The 18,380-nt window shown below is 43.1% G+C and overlaps 1 protein-coding gene across 1 annotated transcript; it reads left to right on the forward strand.

Moving 5' to 3' along the window:
- Positions 1 to 7,152: 7,152 nt before the first annotated feature.
- On the forward strand, positions 7,153 to 18,298 carry LOC116958492 (sialic acid-binding Ig-like lectin 12). Its single transcript, XM_076057131.1, has 3 exons — positions 7,153 to 8,157; positions 9,655 to 10,047; positions 12,142 to 18,298. The coding sequence occupies exons 1-3, from the start codon at positions 7,632 to 7,634 to the stop codon at positions 12,324 to 12,326; spliced, it is 1,104 nt and encodes a 367-aa protein (XP_075913246.1). The 5' UTR covers positions 7,153 to 7,631; the 3' UTR covers positions 12,327 to 18,298.
- The last annotated feature ends 82 nt before the right edge of the window (positions 18,299 to 18,380 follow it).

Genomic DNA, 18,380 nt, shown 5'->3' on the forward strand with positions numbered 1-18,380 from the left:
TAAATTTCAATGGATTCCCTAATTAGTCTTTGCCAGTAATAATTCGTTTTACACAACACTTCAACGTTATCAAAATCAATTGAGTGTCCTTGTTGACAAGCATGTTCTGTCACTGCCGACAGTTGTGTTTGAGATAATTAAATATTTCTTTGATGATCTTTTAGTCTTATGCTGATGTTACGTCCCGTCTGTCCAATATAGCATCTACCACATAAACAATTAATCCGATATACACCTTCTGTTGATAATTTAGGTAATGCGTCTTTAGTGCAAGATACTAGTTTTTGAATTTTTTGTACTGTACCAAATCTTACTGTAATGTTTTGCTTTTGCAAAACACGGGCTAATTTGTCAGTTACTCCTGAGATATATGGAATTTTTATTGTTTTAACAATCTGATCGCTTTCAGCAGTATTGCTTTGCGATCGAATGCCAATCACGGGGGGGTCAGACTTTTTGTGACGCCGTGTGACGAAGGGGGGGGTCAAAAATCGTGCAAAATCGCGTGACGTCATTTATGGACGGCCCCTTAGCAGGTTTAACGGCGTTCAGAGTTAAAATGGTGCGCTCAGCTCTCATGGGCGAGCTATTACGGGGTGGGGGGAGCCGGGTTAGGTGCACAATCCGATTGAAAGGTCAGGATAATTTTAAAAAGCTCGTGATAATAAGAGACGCAGATATAAGGGGGTTGGCGCCTTTAATGGAGTAATTTCTTGATGTGTGGCATACTGTGCTTGAAGACGTCATAAAGTTCAAGGTGGAGACTTACCTGGCGTGGAACTTCATTAGATCATCGAATATCCAGCGGCTTTGGGGGAGAGGGGGCCCCAGATTTTCAAATACTTCGGATAATCACTACAATACATATTTTAAATAGCTTACTTTTGCATATTATTGTATGACATTATGTTTTATGTTTTAAAGTGTGTTCGTTTTGCATTTGTTTACAATATTAAATTTGCATAAATGAACAAATGGACAAAAAATATCCCGTTCAAAGTAACTGTATTTACTGTACAATACTTACCACTCCATTGTCGTAGGCTCTGCATGGGGTGATGTATATACGTGCAGTATTTTTATATTTTAAGTTGTATGCAGTGTATAATGTACTGTATGTAATAATTGACACTGGAATAAGCTGCTTTTGTCACGCAAACGGTGCCGATCACCGGACTGGTGACAGCCTTTGGAGCAGTTTTGCCATTTTCGCCGGATCAGTCCACGACTGCCGGATAATGTTGAAAGCCGAATAATCGATGATCAACTGTTATTTACAAGAACATTATCAGTCTAACTCGGCCTACCTTGCAATCATAATCCAGTGTAACAGAGCAATGAATGCCAGCGATATAATGCTACGTGACCTATCTCTCGGCAACATTTCACGGCATAGCATCATCATGAGGTTGCAGCTCAGGTGCTCTTAGCTGCTGCATGCTCACAGGGACTGTTGGTCAGTCGTGTGTGCTGGCGACAATACGACTCACTTTTTACGGCAATCGTCTGGCATGTGCGAGCCAAGTGTCCTGGCTCCAACACACTGGTGTGCTGAGCGAGTAACAAATTGGCACGTTTTGTTTTACGTGACAAACCTTACTCGTTGGTTTTGTCTGGTGGTGGCAGGTTTAGCAGCACATTTGTATTTCCGTGATCAAACCCAAACACCTCTTTTATGGTTCAAGAGGCGTGTTCGTGCAGCCGAGTTTGTCTCCGTATTTTGTCCGCGGTGAGCGCCAGGAGAACCACGTGGGTGGTGGACGTGTTAGGATACAATGGGGAGATCTCCACCTCCCTCACACGCCATTTCCGACCTTCAAAGGTGCTCACTAACAGAACTTGTCTCCAACAATCTGTTCGCACTATAGGGGATATTTGTCTTTTTATTTGCACGCGTCTCGTTCCTCGTCTCTCGTGTCACTGTCTGTGCATGGTTTTTTAATACCTGTCTACTTTTTTTGCACAAATGGTGCAAACTACAATCTTCTCATACCACAATGTTTCGTCCTTGTACAAGTGCCTGCCATAAACATGTTTTTGTCCACTCTCTGCCTTAGATAAATGTTGGTATGGCTGTGCAGTGGCTGCAGTCAACCATATTGGTACTGTGGATAACGAGGGCTCATGCTGTTATTATAACTGCAAATCATAGCTGTGTCGTAACACCTGACATAGTAGTCTTAGTAGTCTTCATTAAGAGGAGTCCTTTATTTCTTCCAGCATGAGACACACAGGTCTTCAAAGATTCCCCTTTCTCCAAGCGTCCCGAACTCTCTCAATTCTCCTTAATAAACGCTTCCAGCCCCTTTGCCAAAGGTTCCTTGACCTTCTGCTTCCCTTCCAGCCAATCACCTTCCACGTTCCCGAATGGATTTCCAACCGTATTTCCTGTCAATCATCCTCCGTTTCCCGCTCTTTCTATTTGTATTTCTCCTCCAATCCATTCAATTCCATGCCTCTAAAAATATATATTTTCAGGCCATTTAAGTAACCAATCAGAGGGCTTGTTTTACTCCCTGACTGTTCGTGTGCACGCCCTGTCCAAAACGTCGTGTCAGTATTTTCGGTTGTGATTGAATCACTACGGCTGTGCCGATTGTACCCCTCCCCATGCAGATGCAGGAGCTGGGGAGGTCTGCACCAATAACTACGGATATGAGGTGTGCGTCGAAAAGACCGTGGAGGCCATGGTGGGCAGCTCCGCCTCTCTTCCGTGCAGATTCGCCTTCCTGAAATCTGAGAAGCCCAGCAAAGTCAGCGTCATATGGAGAATTGGAAACTTTCTCGGGCATTCCATCTTCAACAACTTAGACAACCAGACCTTTGTCCATAAGCTCTTCGCAGACCGCCTGACCTTGATGGGAAATCCTGACAAACACGAGGCTTCTCTACAGATCAGTGGTGTAAGGCACAGCGACCAGAATACGTACTACTGCCGAATAATATTACACATGAAGTCACGTGATATTAAATACCAGACCTTTACAGGCACTCGTCTGGTGATACAAGGTGAGAACGGGCATAACAAATATTACAACAGAAATGTAATCACGTGTGTTTTCAAAATCATATCAATATTTGGCCCATTACTTTAGTCCTCTGAACAATCTATGTCATGCATCGAAGTTGACACGAAAATGGTTGGGTTGGAATCCCAACCTCAACTGAATCCAGTCAGAATCCCGTGCCTATCTGCAAGGGGATACTATGTAAAATGAGTGAGGGCAGTGCCGAGACTTCAATACCCACATCGCAGCATAGGCATTGGAGCTCAATGTTGCGAGATTCCAAAGCATGGCGACTCCAATGATTTGCAAGTGGCATCGACCCTTTGCCCCCCTCTGGCCACTTACAATGGCGCCGCCATACACTTAACTGGAACTTGCACCAAAGGCTCAACCTTTTTTCCCTAACATGCTCAGCCAACGAACTCAGATAAGGCTCTTTTACACATGTCCAGTAGGGGAACGGGGTCAGAACGCGACAACTCATACAATACCATATCACGATAGGAGTGAAGAGTACAAGAAAGGTAAACAAATGACCCAACCACATACAAATAAAATGAAAATATCCCCATCTTACCACGCAAAGCCCACTGAGGTATTAACTTATCTTTCAGAAGCGACCTGGCCACAAATGATAGATCAACAAATCGGCTTATCATTTGGACATTTATAGCAGCAAAATAATCTCAATAATATCAATGCATGTTTCTAAATGTGGAGGGAAACTCGGAGGGCCTGGAGAAAGAAAAAAAACCACGCGACCACGGGGAGAGAGACATGCAAACTACAAATATACTGGCGCCATAGTCGAGATCTAAATAGGTATTTTTTTTCCGAAGCGACCTGGCTATCACAAACGATAGCTCAACAAAGTGGCTTACCATGTGGATATTTATAGCAGCCAAATACTCTGAATGCTTTATGTTGATTATAAATGAGAGAAAAACTGGAGGACCCAGATAAAAAATCCACTCGACCACAGGGAGATAGACGTGCAAACTCCAAATATAAAGGCGATAGGGTAGGTATTGAACCCACGATCTGCTGGTGGTGTTGAGCGGCGATGTCTTATTTGGAAGCCGTGTGATAAACATTGTCACCTCTGCCATCGACGCTGGTGCGAAGGTCTCGAGTTTTGCACTGGTTCCAGGTTGATAAAACTCAAGATGCCAGACCGGGAGAACGCGTTACTTTCAAGTTATAAACAGCCGTCCTGATCATCACTATTTTAATGGCGAAGAACATTGCAAGTACTGTGCATAGACGGGCTTGACTAATTGCTAGGTGGTTGGAGTGAAGCAGACCCTTCATGACGCGCCATGGAGCATGGGAGTCGCAAGCCAACTCATTAACGACCAGAGCATAGAACTATCTGCGAGAATCAATAATGAGTTGGTTTGTAGATCTAGGGGTGGCACGGTAAGCGAGTCAGGCAGTCTTGAAACAAATTTTCTTCCAAAGACGCTCCAGCCTCCTATGCTTCTACTTCGCAGTGATCGCCTCCGGCGACAGACAGTTACTGTGCCGCTTTCCACATTATCGGTGTGCTTGTTCGGATGGGCATGAGTACATGAAGAACAGCAGTAATGTTATAATTATTTTTTTTTACCCTTTTATCTAGCAACAAAACTGACACCTTTTTGACAAGGAGTCATGTTTGCATTGACCACAATACCTGCGGTCGGAATGCAAACAAAAATCATAACTCTGATAATGTATGTGTAGTGTTCGATTTCACTCGGACAGCTCTTGTCTTCTTCGAACACCGCTTTATTTACAACTCTCCGCATGTCCTTCATATTCCACAATATCCATGTCCCCACGGCTCGCTCGGCGTGCTTCACTCGACTCGCTCGCCACCTTTGTCTCTCCGCTCCCCACTATTACTGCGCTTACTCCACTGCTAACTTCTTCGTCTCTATTCACCGCTATCACCGTCACTATGCTCTCTCCACTGCTAACTGCTTCGTCTCTGTTCAGCTCCGCTATCACCGTCACTATGCTCTCTCCACTGCTAACTGCTTCGTCTCTGTTCAGCTCCGCTATCACTACGCTTTCTCCACTGCTGGCTGCTTCTCTTCTTCAGCTCCGCTATCGCTACGCTCTCTCCACTGCTGGCTGCTTCTCTTCTTCAACTCCGCTATCACTATGCTGTTTCCACTGCTGGCTGTTTCTCTTCTTCAGCTCCGCTATCGCTACACTGTTTTCAAGCTCCGTCTCCAACTCTGTCTCTCCAACTCTGTCTCTCCAACTCTCTGTCTTCAAGCTCTCCACACTTCAATTCCCCGCTGTTGACTCCAACTTCAATTTCCCGCTGTTGACTCCAAGCTCTCCAACTTCAACAACCTTCTCCGTCTCCAAGCTCTCCAAACTCCAACTCCCTCGCTGCTGACTCCAACCCCTGCTCTTATGCCCGCTCTCATTACACCCCCCAATTAATTAACCCGCGTTCCAACGGCACTCCGCGTGACCGTCCACCTGTTAGCTCGCCAGACTTCAAGACGCCCCTCCAGCCTCGGCAACAACACCAACCAATCAGTGCCGTCCTTGGCTCTCCCAGCTTAATTGCCCTAACATAACCTGCACTGTATTTGCCTTCGCTACAGGCTGACCCAACATAACCCGTACTGTCTGTGTTATCATGTAATCACGCTGTTTGCACCACGCACCTTCCAACTCCACTACATATGCACTGTCCTTGAAATTGATTGGTTCACACCCGAGACAGCTTTCCTTAGAGCCGTGTCTCACATGGTGTTGTTGAATTTCGATTTAAAGCTTTCGTGACTGCAATGATTCATCTTCTTTGGTTCTTTCGGTAAAGTCACGTAGAATGAGAATAAAATAATAAATTGATAAAATAAAATAACACAATAATATTCTCACGACGTTTCGGCCACAACACAAGCGGCCTTCATCAGGTGAAGGGACGAGACTGTCTGGTAGGACAGCGCTGGAGTGAAAGAGCCACGTGCCTCTGCGGATGTGTATGCTTTAACTTTTAACATAACTATTTCTGTGACCAGTCACAAGCTAATCATTCAGCTATTTCAATGCTAAATTATATGCTAATTCCTTTGTCAAGGCGCTTTGTTCCTCTCACACAGCTTAAAAGCCGTGATCTGAACGTGGCTCTTTCACTCCAGCGCTGTCCTACCAGACAGTCTCGTCCCTTCACCTGATGAAGGCCGCTTGTGTTGTGGCCGAAACGTCGTGAGAATATTATTGTGTTATTTTATTTTATCAATTTATTATTTTATTCTCATTCTACGTGACTTTACCGAAAGAACCAAAGAAGATGGTGTTGTTGCTTTTGCTTCTGTTGTTGTTTCAGCTGTTGTTGCTGCTGTTGCTGCTATTTGTGTTGCTGTCGTTGCTGCTGTTGCTGTCGTTGTTGCTGTTGTTGTTGTTGCTGCTGCTGCTGTTGTTGCTGCTGTTGTTGTTGCTGCTGTTGTTGTTGTTGCTGCTGCTGTTGTTGTTGTTGCTGTTGTTGCTGCTGTTGCTGTTGCTGCTGCTATTGCTGCTGTTGCTGCTGTTGTTGCTCCTGTCGTTCCTGCTGTTGCTGCTGCTGTTATTGCTGCTGCTGTTGTTGCTGCTGTTGCTGCTATTGCTATTGTTGTTGCTACTGTTGTTGCTATTGCTTCTGCTGTTGTTGTTGCTGCTGCTGCTGTTGTTGCTGCTGCCCCAAACACCCATTTCTCTTCATTCATACGGACCTTTCTTCTCTTCCAAAGTGGTTTCCATGAGTCTTAATAAGCCCGACCTCAGCCCCCCGCATGTGGACATTACTGCCTAAGTACACAAAGTTTTCTATTACATCAACTTTCGCTTTCCCTACTGTGACTTACGAACCTAGCACAGGAGCCCCATTTATAACTACCGCCATTAACGTTGGGTTAAGTTAACTTCAGGCCCCAGTGTCTACCCGAGGTACCTAAGATGTCCAACATCTGCACAGCTCCTGTCAAGATCCTAGCCAACAAACCTGCATCTTCTGCATACTTTATTTGCGGCACTTTCATCTTTCCTCTATTGATTCTGGATTCACTAATGTGCTAACTGCATTCACGGTATTCGTAAATACATAGGCAATCAGGCCATTAAACAACGTAGGTGATAAATACATCCTTAATGAACACCCATGCTTAATATCACACCAATCTGACGTCTCACCTTATGTTCATATACGGGTCTGCGTCCCACCATGCATATATTTTTTTAAGCAGCCGACTAATCTTCACTGAGGATGCCACAACAGCCCAGCAATTGATGATGACAATTGGCAGTCAGAGGCTGTATGGGCATAATTTAGCGCATTCCAGCAGGCCATTCCCATATACCTCTCGTAATTGCTCTACAGCACTTCCAGCTAAGCCACCTGGTTGAGGTCAACTACACGTGTCTGTGTCACTCTATGTGTGTGTGTGCATGCTAATGTGTCTGCGTCTAACTTGCCCAGTGCCTGTTGCTGTGTCAATGAAGTGTCACAAGTGTCTGTGTATGGGCGTCAGGCTTTTGTGCAAATACAAACCATTAAGCTCTCATGCTGCAAACTTGTCATGAGAAACACTTGCGCCAATCCGAAATATAAATCGATATTTCCGCTGCCTCTGCCTTAGCAAAATGTATATAGTGGTGTGTGACTGCGCAGAGGCTGAAGTCACCCGTGCTGGTGGAGCAGTAGACGACGGTGTTGGCTCGATTAACTACCACACAACCCACAGCTGTGCCAATCCCACGCTCCTGCCATCCACAGATGCTGCAGTTGGGGAGGTCTGCACCAACTCTCAAGGATATCAGCTGTGCGTAGCGAAGGCTGTGGAGGCTGTGGAGGGAGGCTCAGCCAATCTTACCTGCAGATTCGCGTTCCCGGAATCTAAGAAGCCGAGCAGCATCAGTGTCATATGGAGAATTGGAAACTTTCTCGGGCATTCCATCTTCGAGAATACAGACAACCGGACCTTTGTCGACGAGCTCTTCGCGAACCGCCTGACCCTGATGGGGAATCCTGACAAAGGCGAGGCTTCGATACAGATTAGGGAAGTCAGGCGCAGCGACCAAAATACGTACTACTGTCGAATAATGTTACACACGGAGTCACAGGAAATGCCGTTTGAAATCACAAAAGGGACCAATCTAATCATACAAGGTGAGAACTGGCATGAAAACCTATAAAAACAGATTATTTGATCATTCCTTTTGAGATAATGGAAGGACCGATTTTGTGATAAAATGTAAGAACCAGGATGAACACATTTCTACGATACTGAAATATTGAAAACCCATTGAATTCAGATTAGTCTTCAAAGGAGCCGTATAGTCTGAGCCGAGTTTCTGAGCTGGATAGCAGCATTGGGTCTTGGTGTTGACCCACGGATCGGGTTTGCTAGACCCGTGAGAAAACAGTTGTCGGTGTATAGGCTTAAGAATTGATTGCGTGGTATTAGCAGTGGTCCATTGAAGGTTGCATGATAATTTGTGTGCACAATGCAATCAGCAGGAGTTGAAGGCTCTGCTGTTTACCCTGGAGCGTGTTACGAAGAGGTGGGGCCTTACCATCAGCTCCACCAAAACTAAGCTCCTGCCTGCGTATTTTGTGTCATCAAACACTCCACCCCCTGAACTCCCCATTAGTGATGGGGCAGTTGTGGAAAGCATGGAGAGGTTTCCATACCCGGGCAGCTCCAGTTTGACTGCACAGGTCTCATTCCGAATCAGTCGAGCAGCATTATATTTTAATTGGCTGTGTAATGCTGCATAAAGCTACCTGTTATGGCACTCCACACAAAGCTTCAGGTCTTCTCTGCCACGATCATGCCCTTTCTTCTCTATGCTTGCCAACCATGTACCCACTAATGGAACATCTGCGTCAGATATAAACATTCAGGCTGTCCTGTCTACGATCTATCCTCGGTGTAACAATCCATTCGGTGAGCTCCTCTGGCAAGTAAAGCTGTGTTGGCTGGGTCATGTAGCCTGCATGCCCAAACAGCTTTTGTTTTGCCGGATAAAGGAGGCTAAATGAGCGTGGCATGGGCGAGAGAAGAAATGGACTGGTGTGGTGCAAGAGATATGGAATTGAGTAGACTTGTTAATGATTGGCCTCTGTGGAGGAGGCTCGTGAAGGACGCTACTAGGTAATTGCAGAAAGTCGGCCTCCAGCAACGGAGGGCAGAGGAGCGACGCTCACAACAATGAACGGAGTGCCAGGTGGCTAAAACACTGCAAGTTAGCACAATCTATGGCATCCGGATCTGTCCTGTGACCTCCTGTCAGCGCGCCTTCAACATTTCACGTGGCCTTAAATATAAAGCAGGCGTCAGGTTCTGGATCGGGATCGAACCCACGACCTCCTGTATACTAGGCGAGGTAATTAACATCTCTCCACTGCGGCGCTCCTTATGACATCATTACGACGCACCTGCCAAGACCACCGAATGTATATTTTTCCACTTCCTCTGAACATCTATGAAAAAGAGCTTATTAACTCATCGGATTCTTCAAGTCTAAATACATATTCTGATTCTGACTATCCAGTCACGTGAGGCTGTGCAGAGGCTTGAGTCACCTGTGCTGGTGCAGATGCTGCTCTCTACCACACAACCCGTGGCCGTGTTAATTCCACCTTCCTCCCTGTTACCCGCAGATGCTGGAATTGGGGAGATCTGCAACAGCTTGAACAGCTACGAGGTGTGCGTAGAGAGGGCTGTGGAGGCTGTAGAGGGAGGCTCCACCATTCTTCCCTGCAGATTCGCCTTCCCCGAATCCGAGAAGCCGAGCAGCATCAGTGTCATATGGAGAATTGGAAAATTTATCAGGGAGTCTATCTTCGAAAGGACGGACAACCAGACCCATGTCCACGAGCTCTTCACGAACCGCCTGACCCTGGTGGGAAATCCTGACAAACACGAGGCTTCGTTACAGATCAATGGCGTGAGGCACAGCGACCAGAATACATACTCCTGCCGAATAATATTACACATGGAGTCGCAGGAAATTCCGTTTGAGATCATGGAAGGAACCGATTTGGTGATACAAGGTAAGGTCAGGGGTTTACAATGTTTTTTTTTTACAATACTGAAATATGACCTTTCTGTTAAAATTCAGATGAGTATGAGCTCCATCATTCTGATGGCCCCAAGCTACTCGATGGTCTGACCATATTTTTGATAAGTGAGTATTGGTACTGATCCACCTATCAGGGAAATGTACGGGCTGAAGAATGGTGTCTGTGGTATTACTTGTGAACGGTGGAAGGTGAGAAAAGTGAAATGGATGCTGCGTGTTGCATGGTGTGTGCTGTCATTACAACTGACTGGAAGTAGAGTCTTGTGGATCGTCTTTGCGTATCCTCCACAGCTATTTAGCGTCTTGAGATGTGACTGTATTCATAGGTTATTCATATCCATGCCCCGGTGCTGGTAAAATGTACCCTCGTTTCTGCAAGCCACCATCCGAAATATGACCTTTGTCACGACTGACTTGAACCACTCAGTACAGGTCATGCGGAACAACTCGCCCCACGACATCGCCATCCAAAATCAATGACTTAACAGTGGTCAAAATGTCTACACGCCTTTATGGAGTGGTCATGTCCAGCACTAGCACCGTCGGTGCCACCCTACCATTCATATTGGAAACTTTAATCGCCACCACACCCTGTGGGGCTATAATGTCAATGATCAAAGAGGTGAACAACTGACATCATGCACAGCAGCATAAGACAAGCACGTGCTCTATAACGCAAAAGCCAGTTGAACGTTCAAGTCAGCTGAAAGGGAAAACATCGCAAAAGGCTTTAGAAAAGCCTTCAAACCCGATGGTCTTCATAAAGTGAACAACCTTTCGACAATTCAATGCTGATCAGAAACAGGGGACCGCAAACGAGTGCTTAAGCCACTGGACTTGGCAAGACGACAAAGGTGGTGTGAAACAGTCGAGGCACTAGAATCAAAATGAGAGCAGACAAGTCTGGTACCTCCTAAGGCTACTGGGAGAAACGGCGACACTAGCTTACAAACCTCCCCAAGTCCACCCTAACGACGTTGCTGATCGACAAAAAACATAATACATCATCTTGACTTTAAGCGATCGAAACGTAGTAGTTTTTTTATTATTTTCTTTGAAGCTATCTGCATGACTTTACCGAAAGACCCAAATAATATAATACATGTTTACAAAAACACTCTCACGCACTCTCTACTGCTGCCCAACAAAGTCCACATTCCATGGTCCTTTCTCAATGGAGGAAGCAGACGGTGGTATTGTCCAGATGAAATGCAGGAAGCCCACAGGTCTCCATTGGGATTTATCTGCAATTCATCAAGAGCTTGGGACCACGAGCATAAAAATGGCTAGCCACTTTTCTCACGGACACCCAATCCGCAGGCGTGGAGCCATCAATCTTTGGTTCTTTCGGTAAAGTCAAGTAGAAATAAATAAAATAAAATAATAATAGAATACGCCGTTTCGATTGCAACACAAGCAATCGTCATCAGGTACAAATGAAAGAGAAAACAAACCTAGTAAGCTTAGAACTATAATGCAATACAACACAGAGAGGGGCCTAACATAACAGTCAACACCCTACCTGGTTGATTGAGTTCTTCCAAAGATTGCTAAATTTGAGAGAGAGAGAAAACATAGACATGGAGACACATAGACACACAAGCAGAGACTCACACAGAGACAAACATAGGCGTTGTTTCTATGTGCCTATGTGTGTCTTTCTCTGTCTTTTTGTGAGTCTCTCTCTGCTTGTGTGTCTATGTGTGTATCCATGTCTGTGTTTTGTTTGTATATTTCTAAGTTTACTAGGTTTGTTTTCTCATTCATTCGTACCTGATGACGATGGCTTGTGTTCTCATCGAAACGTCGTATTCTATTATTATTTAATTTTCTTTCTTTCTACGTGACTTTACGTAGAAGAGAAATTCCTGCAGTCACGAAAGCTTTGAAAACTAAAGCCATCCTTAAATCTGGCAAGTACGCATCAGATGCAGAATAGCTGCCACTTGATTCCCATCCTCAGTGCCTGCTACAAGAAAATAGAATGACTCCTGCTTGAAAGGCTAAAGCCTATGCTTGCTTCAACAAAATAAGATCTTCTGATTTTTTTCTTATTCTCCCGTAGACGCCTGTCTACCCAGCTCCACGACATATGGCGAGGCACCATCCCAGCTGCTTAATGGATGCGTCCACACCTTGGCCCTTGCCTTGCTCGCCACCATCACCTTGCTGTTGATCTGCGCCAACTTCATAAGCGCCATTGTGTTCGTCCGAGGGTTTGAAACCCGAGACACACTTGATGAGGTTTGAGAACTTATCCACTAAAACTGGTAAAAAAAAAGTGACGTTGTGAGTTTATCTTCTAATAGTGTGCTTTTGTGGGGGGTGCACCTCCTGCTCCCTCCCAGTAACTTTGTGCTACCTCTTCACATATCCGTAAGTGGTGTGCATGGTGTCATCTCTATGAGAATCATCTGCAATCGATCTCTTCCACTCTGTCAGCTTTTACATCATGGCAAGACCACACTTGGGAGTGGAGCCGCTCCACGCTGCAACGCACACAAATAGAGCATGCAGATTGTTTACCCAGCAACCACGAATTATGCAACATGTTGCATATATTTGGCGCGCCATAAAAGATTTAGTTCTGAATAAAGTTCACGGACTTAACATGAGACATGCACGTTCAAGGGTGAACGTATAATCAAGTGGCATATAAAGGTCATCACTAGACTGTTCTCTCCAATCTCCCATAGACGCCTGTCTATTCAGCTCCATGACATCTGGCGAGGAACCATCCCAGCTGCTTACTGAATGCGTCCACACCTGGGCCCTTGCCCCACGAGCCACCATCGCCTCACCGCTGATCTGCGCCAACTGTATCATCGTCGTTGTCTTCTTTATGTGGGCATGGGACCTGAGGCGCACAGTCACGTCAGTCATCACACACAACACCCCCTATACTTTTTTTAAACAGTGGCACCTCCCATATTGTTAATTATTTCCCTCCAGTCTACAATATTCTATAATTTTTCCGCTGATGGCATCCACTTCTGGACTTTTTATTTTTAAAATGTTGTATTGCTTTTTCTGCTTCATACAATGTTATCATTTTCATCATCTCTCAGTGGTGGGGGCATCGATTATAGTTCATCTCGCAGTTTTTGTTCTCTTGATCTGTATCCCTGTACAAATCGCTGCAACACTCAAGTCCATCTCTTTTTTTTAATCTTTTTTCTTTGTCCATCAAGATCTTTCCATTCTTGCCTTTTATCGCCGTTTGCCTTGGTTGCAATTTCCTTTTTGTGCTCGACTAGTTTGTACACCTCCTTGGTCTTGTATTCTCCAGCGTAGTATTCAACGTCGCTACGTTACTCTTCTAGCCATTTATACGTATCCTTTCTAGCCAATGCTCTTACCCCATTGCATAGGTTTTTTGTACTTAGTCGCCATCTCATCCGATTCCTTTATCTTTATTTTTCTCTTTCCTGTGCGACTTTTCAATAAAATCTTGGCTTAAAGCTTTCATGACTGCAGGAATTCATATTCTTTGGGTATTTCGGTAAAGTCTGTCTACGTGACTTTACCGAAATACCCAAATAATATGGACTTTTCAATTATTCTTTTTGTGGTTGTAATACTAAGGGTATTGTTGCTTATACTGCTCGCTCCACTATCTTCTTTCGTGCTAATGCCTTGCTGTCTATACTAAGGGGATCTATTTTTGCCCCCCTGATTTTACTTGCTATTTCCTCTTCATATTTCCTTCTTGTCTCCGCGTTCTCGAGTCCCTCTCTCTGTTGCTCTTCTTCTCATATTGCATTAAGGATATAGATTTTAGTTTTAGTCACGGGTTGCATCGTACCGAGCTGTGGTCTGATGACACATTGGCTGCTTGGAATGTTTTGAATAATCGAACTGATGTTTTCTAGCGTCTCTAGATAATTACTAGATCTATCATATTCGTATGTTTAGATCCGGTGCCGTCCATGTCCATTTACTTAGTAGAACATGTTAGCACATCACGTTAAGCGATTTCAAGCAGTTTCTCACCTCTTTAATTTCATTCTCCATATCCGTACCTTCGCATGATGCATTCCCATCCGGTGTTACCCTTCTCAGATTTTGCATTCTAGTTTCCCACAGCAATCTTCATCTTTCCCAGGCAGTTCCTTTAACGTGCTTTCCAGCGTTTCATAGAACTATTCAATAACATCTTCTGTGCTATCTGATGTTGGTGTATATATTGGGATGACAGCCATTTTGGGGTTGTCCATTAAATCTCACTACAATTGCTCTTGGACTAATCAGTCTGTGTCCCGATAATGACACTTTGGCTTTTGCGCTCAAGAAGAATCCGATTGCTTTGGTATGCACTTTTTCTTCCTCTGACCAGATCACTTCACCCCCATTATTCTCCCCCATTCCTGGCCATCTCGTTTCTGCCAGTCCTAGGATGTCGTACCTGTATCTTTCCATTTTGTTCTCACATTCCATGTCCATACTGCGATCTCTTCATTTGCCATTCTCAGCCTCTTTGTTGCTTTGGAATTTGGCAGCTATGTTTCTTGATGGCACCCTTTCGCCGACCCTTATCCTTTTTACTATTATTACACGATTTTATTTAACTGTCTGTTGTCGTATCCTCAAATCTTGTAACTCAATTTTAACCCACTTCCCCATGTGGTATCGACTGCAAACTTCGCATACTTATGTCTTACTGATGACAATACTATATTCTATCATAAAAAATATATTTGTAAACATTCTTTTTACACGCTTTCTATTAACTCACTCTGTTGTCGTATCCTCAAATCTTGTAACTCAATTTGAACCCACTTCCAAATGTACTATCGACTGCAAACTTGGTAAACTTATGTCATACTGATGACAATACTATATTCTATCATTAAAAAGAAAAAAAATATGTTTTAAAGTAATAGGTTTTTACCCTTTTTATATGGCACAAAAACTGACACCTTTACACAAGGGATCATGTTTGCAATGACCACAACACAGTCAAAAATGCAAACAAAAAGAGACAACTCTGATAATGATATGCACTGTTCTTGAATTTGATTGGTCCACACCCGAGACAGCTTTTTTATATGTTATGTTTCGGCTTGGGTCTAATTGTCCACGCTCAACTGACGTTGGCTGTAAATCACCACGGTCCCTTCCGTTATGGCAAGCTTCGGGGCCACTTCCTGGAGTTTTGCCATTACGAGTACGATACATTTCATTAAAGCATGTTTTTAAAAAAAGTATTAAAAAATATGACTTATTTTATCCTGGCTTGGGACTAGATTCCGGACCCCTGAGGAAGAGTTTGTGTTGCTGTAGACCACCAAACAGCAAAATATCGAATTAATCCCTGGATAAAATTATCTCACCCATTCCAAAATGTGAGCTATTGATCATAGGGGACTTCAATTTGAACTGGCTAAACCTACTACATGATGCATTCGAGTTTAAAAAAACGAGTACAATCAAAATCAGTTGATTACTTCAACCACTAGACCCAATCTAAAAACCTCAGATCGTTTGTCCATACTTGATATCCTACTTACAAATTCACCCAGTGCATTTTAATAAGTGGGAGCCTTAGATAACCATCTCAGTGACTGCCATTATATTTGGTATTCGTCATAAAAAAAGAAAACACCTCATATAATCATTGTAAAATGGTCTTTAAACAAATTGACCTATCATTTATATATGACACTCTTCAAGCTGGCTGGGATACGGTGTGCAACATCCCAGATTTTGAATGTGCTTGTACACATTTTGAGAACCAATTCCTAAAAAAACTAACAAACATGCCGTCTTAAAAAAGGTTCAGAATAAAGGCTGATCGTCTACCTTGGTTTGATCCGAACATTTCAACTACATATATCGCCATGAATAACGCAAATACATCAAATGAGCTTAATGAGTCGCTAAATTATCGAACAATGAGAAATATATGTATTTCCCAAGTAAGAAATGCTACATTTTCTTACGACCACCAATCTATTCTAAACTCACAAAAAAAATCCCAAGACTTTCAGCTCAGTTGAAAACAGAGGAAAGCTCAAAATGCGAGTGAAAGTCATCGTCCGCACGTCTCGTTTAGTCCCATATCTGAACTGGATTTATTGCATAAATTACCATCAATGAATACACCATCATCCACGGGAGAAGATGAGTTACCTGCATTCGTGGCTGTGGCAGATGTATAAACCCCTCACACATGTTCAACCTCTCAGTGAAGGTACATTTCCGATATAATGGAAATCCACTCTTATTCGTCCAGTATATAAAAATGTTTCCAAAGAAGACTATATGTTAAAGACCAATCTCTATTCTCTCACCAGTTACTAAAATAGAAAAATACTTAAATGACAAACTGCTACCTAAAAACTCACAATCTCCTTCACAGTAAACAGTCTGATTTTCAAGAGGATTACTATACCACTACAGCAATGGTGGATCTATACAATTTTTTCTTCAGTAACCTGGATAAAGGCCACTACTGCTGTCTACTATTCCTCGATTTGCCAAAAGCCTTTGACACTGTTGACCATAAGGTTCTACGTACACGACTTTGTCCAACAACATTTTCAGACTACAATAAAGTGGTTTAAGAGATACCTCTCAGATCGTTCTCAAAAGGTACACATTGATAACATCTCGTCCACAAATATTAAAATAACCAAGGTTCCGTGCTGGTTCAAATTTTGTTCTAATTATTTTTAAACAATATTGGACTAAACTTAAATCACTCAGAATTACATGTTTGCTGATGACACTGTCATGCTCGTATCAGGTAAATCTCCATTTCGATTTGAAACAACACCAATTGTCATCACTAATATTTATCCTAAAGCCTAAAAAAACGAAGATCATGGTCTTTTCCTTAAACAAAAATATAATTGAATTCTCTTCACCTATTACGGATATCAGAAACAACATCATAGTACAAACGGAGTGCTTCAAACATTTGGGTTTACTGATGGATTAAAAACTCACATTCCAACTAAAAAAAAATCAAATCAAAAATTGGGTTTCATATAGAAACATTGTTTTCCGAATCGATTACGCCTGCAAATTGTTGAAGCTATCATTCTACCACCACGGTGATGATGCTTACAGATAAGTTCCTAATGAATCACTAAACAGACTAAATCCACTTTGTAATTTTGCTCTTCGATTTGCACAGGATGGTACCATACAGACCCACCATTGTAACCGATACTTAAAATCTAATCTCACATTACTTGATTCAATAAGAAATCTACATTGGGCCCTGTTCATCCATAAACTCCTTATTGGGAAATATATACTATACTAATGGATTCATTAACCCCATTGCCAAACCAAATAAACCTGGCATCCATCTGATTGCCTCTTAACTATCCCTAGAACAAGAATTGGAACAGGTGCCAAAGTCTTTGCCATTGCAACACCAACGTTTTGGAACAACCTTGTTTCCTCCCTTAACATCATAAACCTTTATTTAAAAAAAAAATGCTAAGGCAGATTAGTGCTTGATAGTCACTTTTCAAATGTGATTTGTAATTCTTAACAATGCATCGAGTTACATTTATACAATTTTATTGAGGGACTGTGTATTGTCTTGGTATGGTCTGGGACAGTTTTTGCTGTTTTACTGCTTTTTTAAAACTTGGGAATTTATGTACTTATGCAATTTGAACTCATATACTTAATTTTTTTACGTACTTAAGGGCCCCACGGTGGTGTCACGTTATCTTTCTCGCCTGGTATACAGGAGGCCGGGGGGTCGATCCAGACCCTGACGCCTGCTGCTATATATAGATACATATATCTGTGTGTATATTGAGTTTGCATGTTCTCCCTGTGGTCGGGTGGATTTTTTTTCTTTGGGCCCTCTGGGTTTTACCTCCACATTTAGAAATGTGTTTAGATTATTTGGCTGCTATACATTTCCACATGAGCCACTTCGTAGAGCTATCATTTGTTGCCAAGTCGTGAATGAAAAATAAGCTAATAGCTCAGTGGGCTTTACCTTGCAAAATAAACAAATATAAATATTGTTTCAGTGATATGCTTACGTTTCCTATACTTTGCACTCCGATTATGTTTCGTATTGTTTGTTTGCCCCGCCTCGATTGAACATCTGTGATAAAGAGTTTCATAGCTCATCGGATTTCTCCTGCAGTATAAATAAAGTTTCTGATCAAACAAACCATTTTGATCTCCGGAACGTATCCTTCGTGGATAACGAGGGAATGATGTACAAAACGAATTGGCATGGGTACTGCAAGATCCAACCGTAGCGGTTTCATTGGCTCTCGGTTGCTCAATGACTACATTACAAGGTCGTGCTTATTACACACAAAG

The sequence above is a fragment of the Petromyzon marinus genome, chromosome 79, assembly GCF_048934315.1.
Source record: "Petromyzon marinus isolate PM22_M1 ecotype Great Lakes invasive population chromosome 79, UKy_Petmar_22M1.pri1.0, whole genome shotgun sequence".
Classification (NCBI taxonomy): domain Eukaryota; kingdom Metazoa; phylum Chordata; class Hyperoartia; order Petromyzontiformes; family Petromyzontidae; genus Petromyzon; species Petromyzon marinus.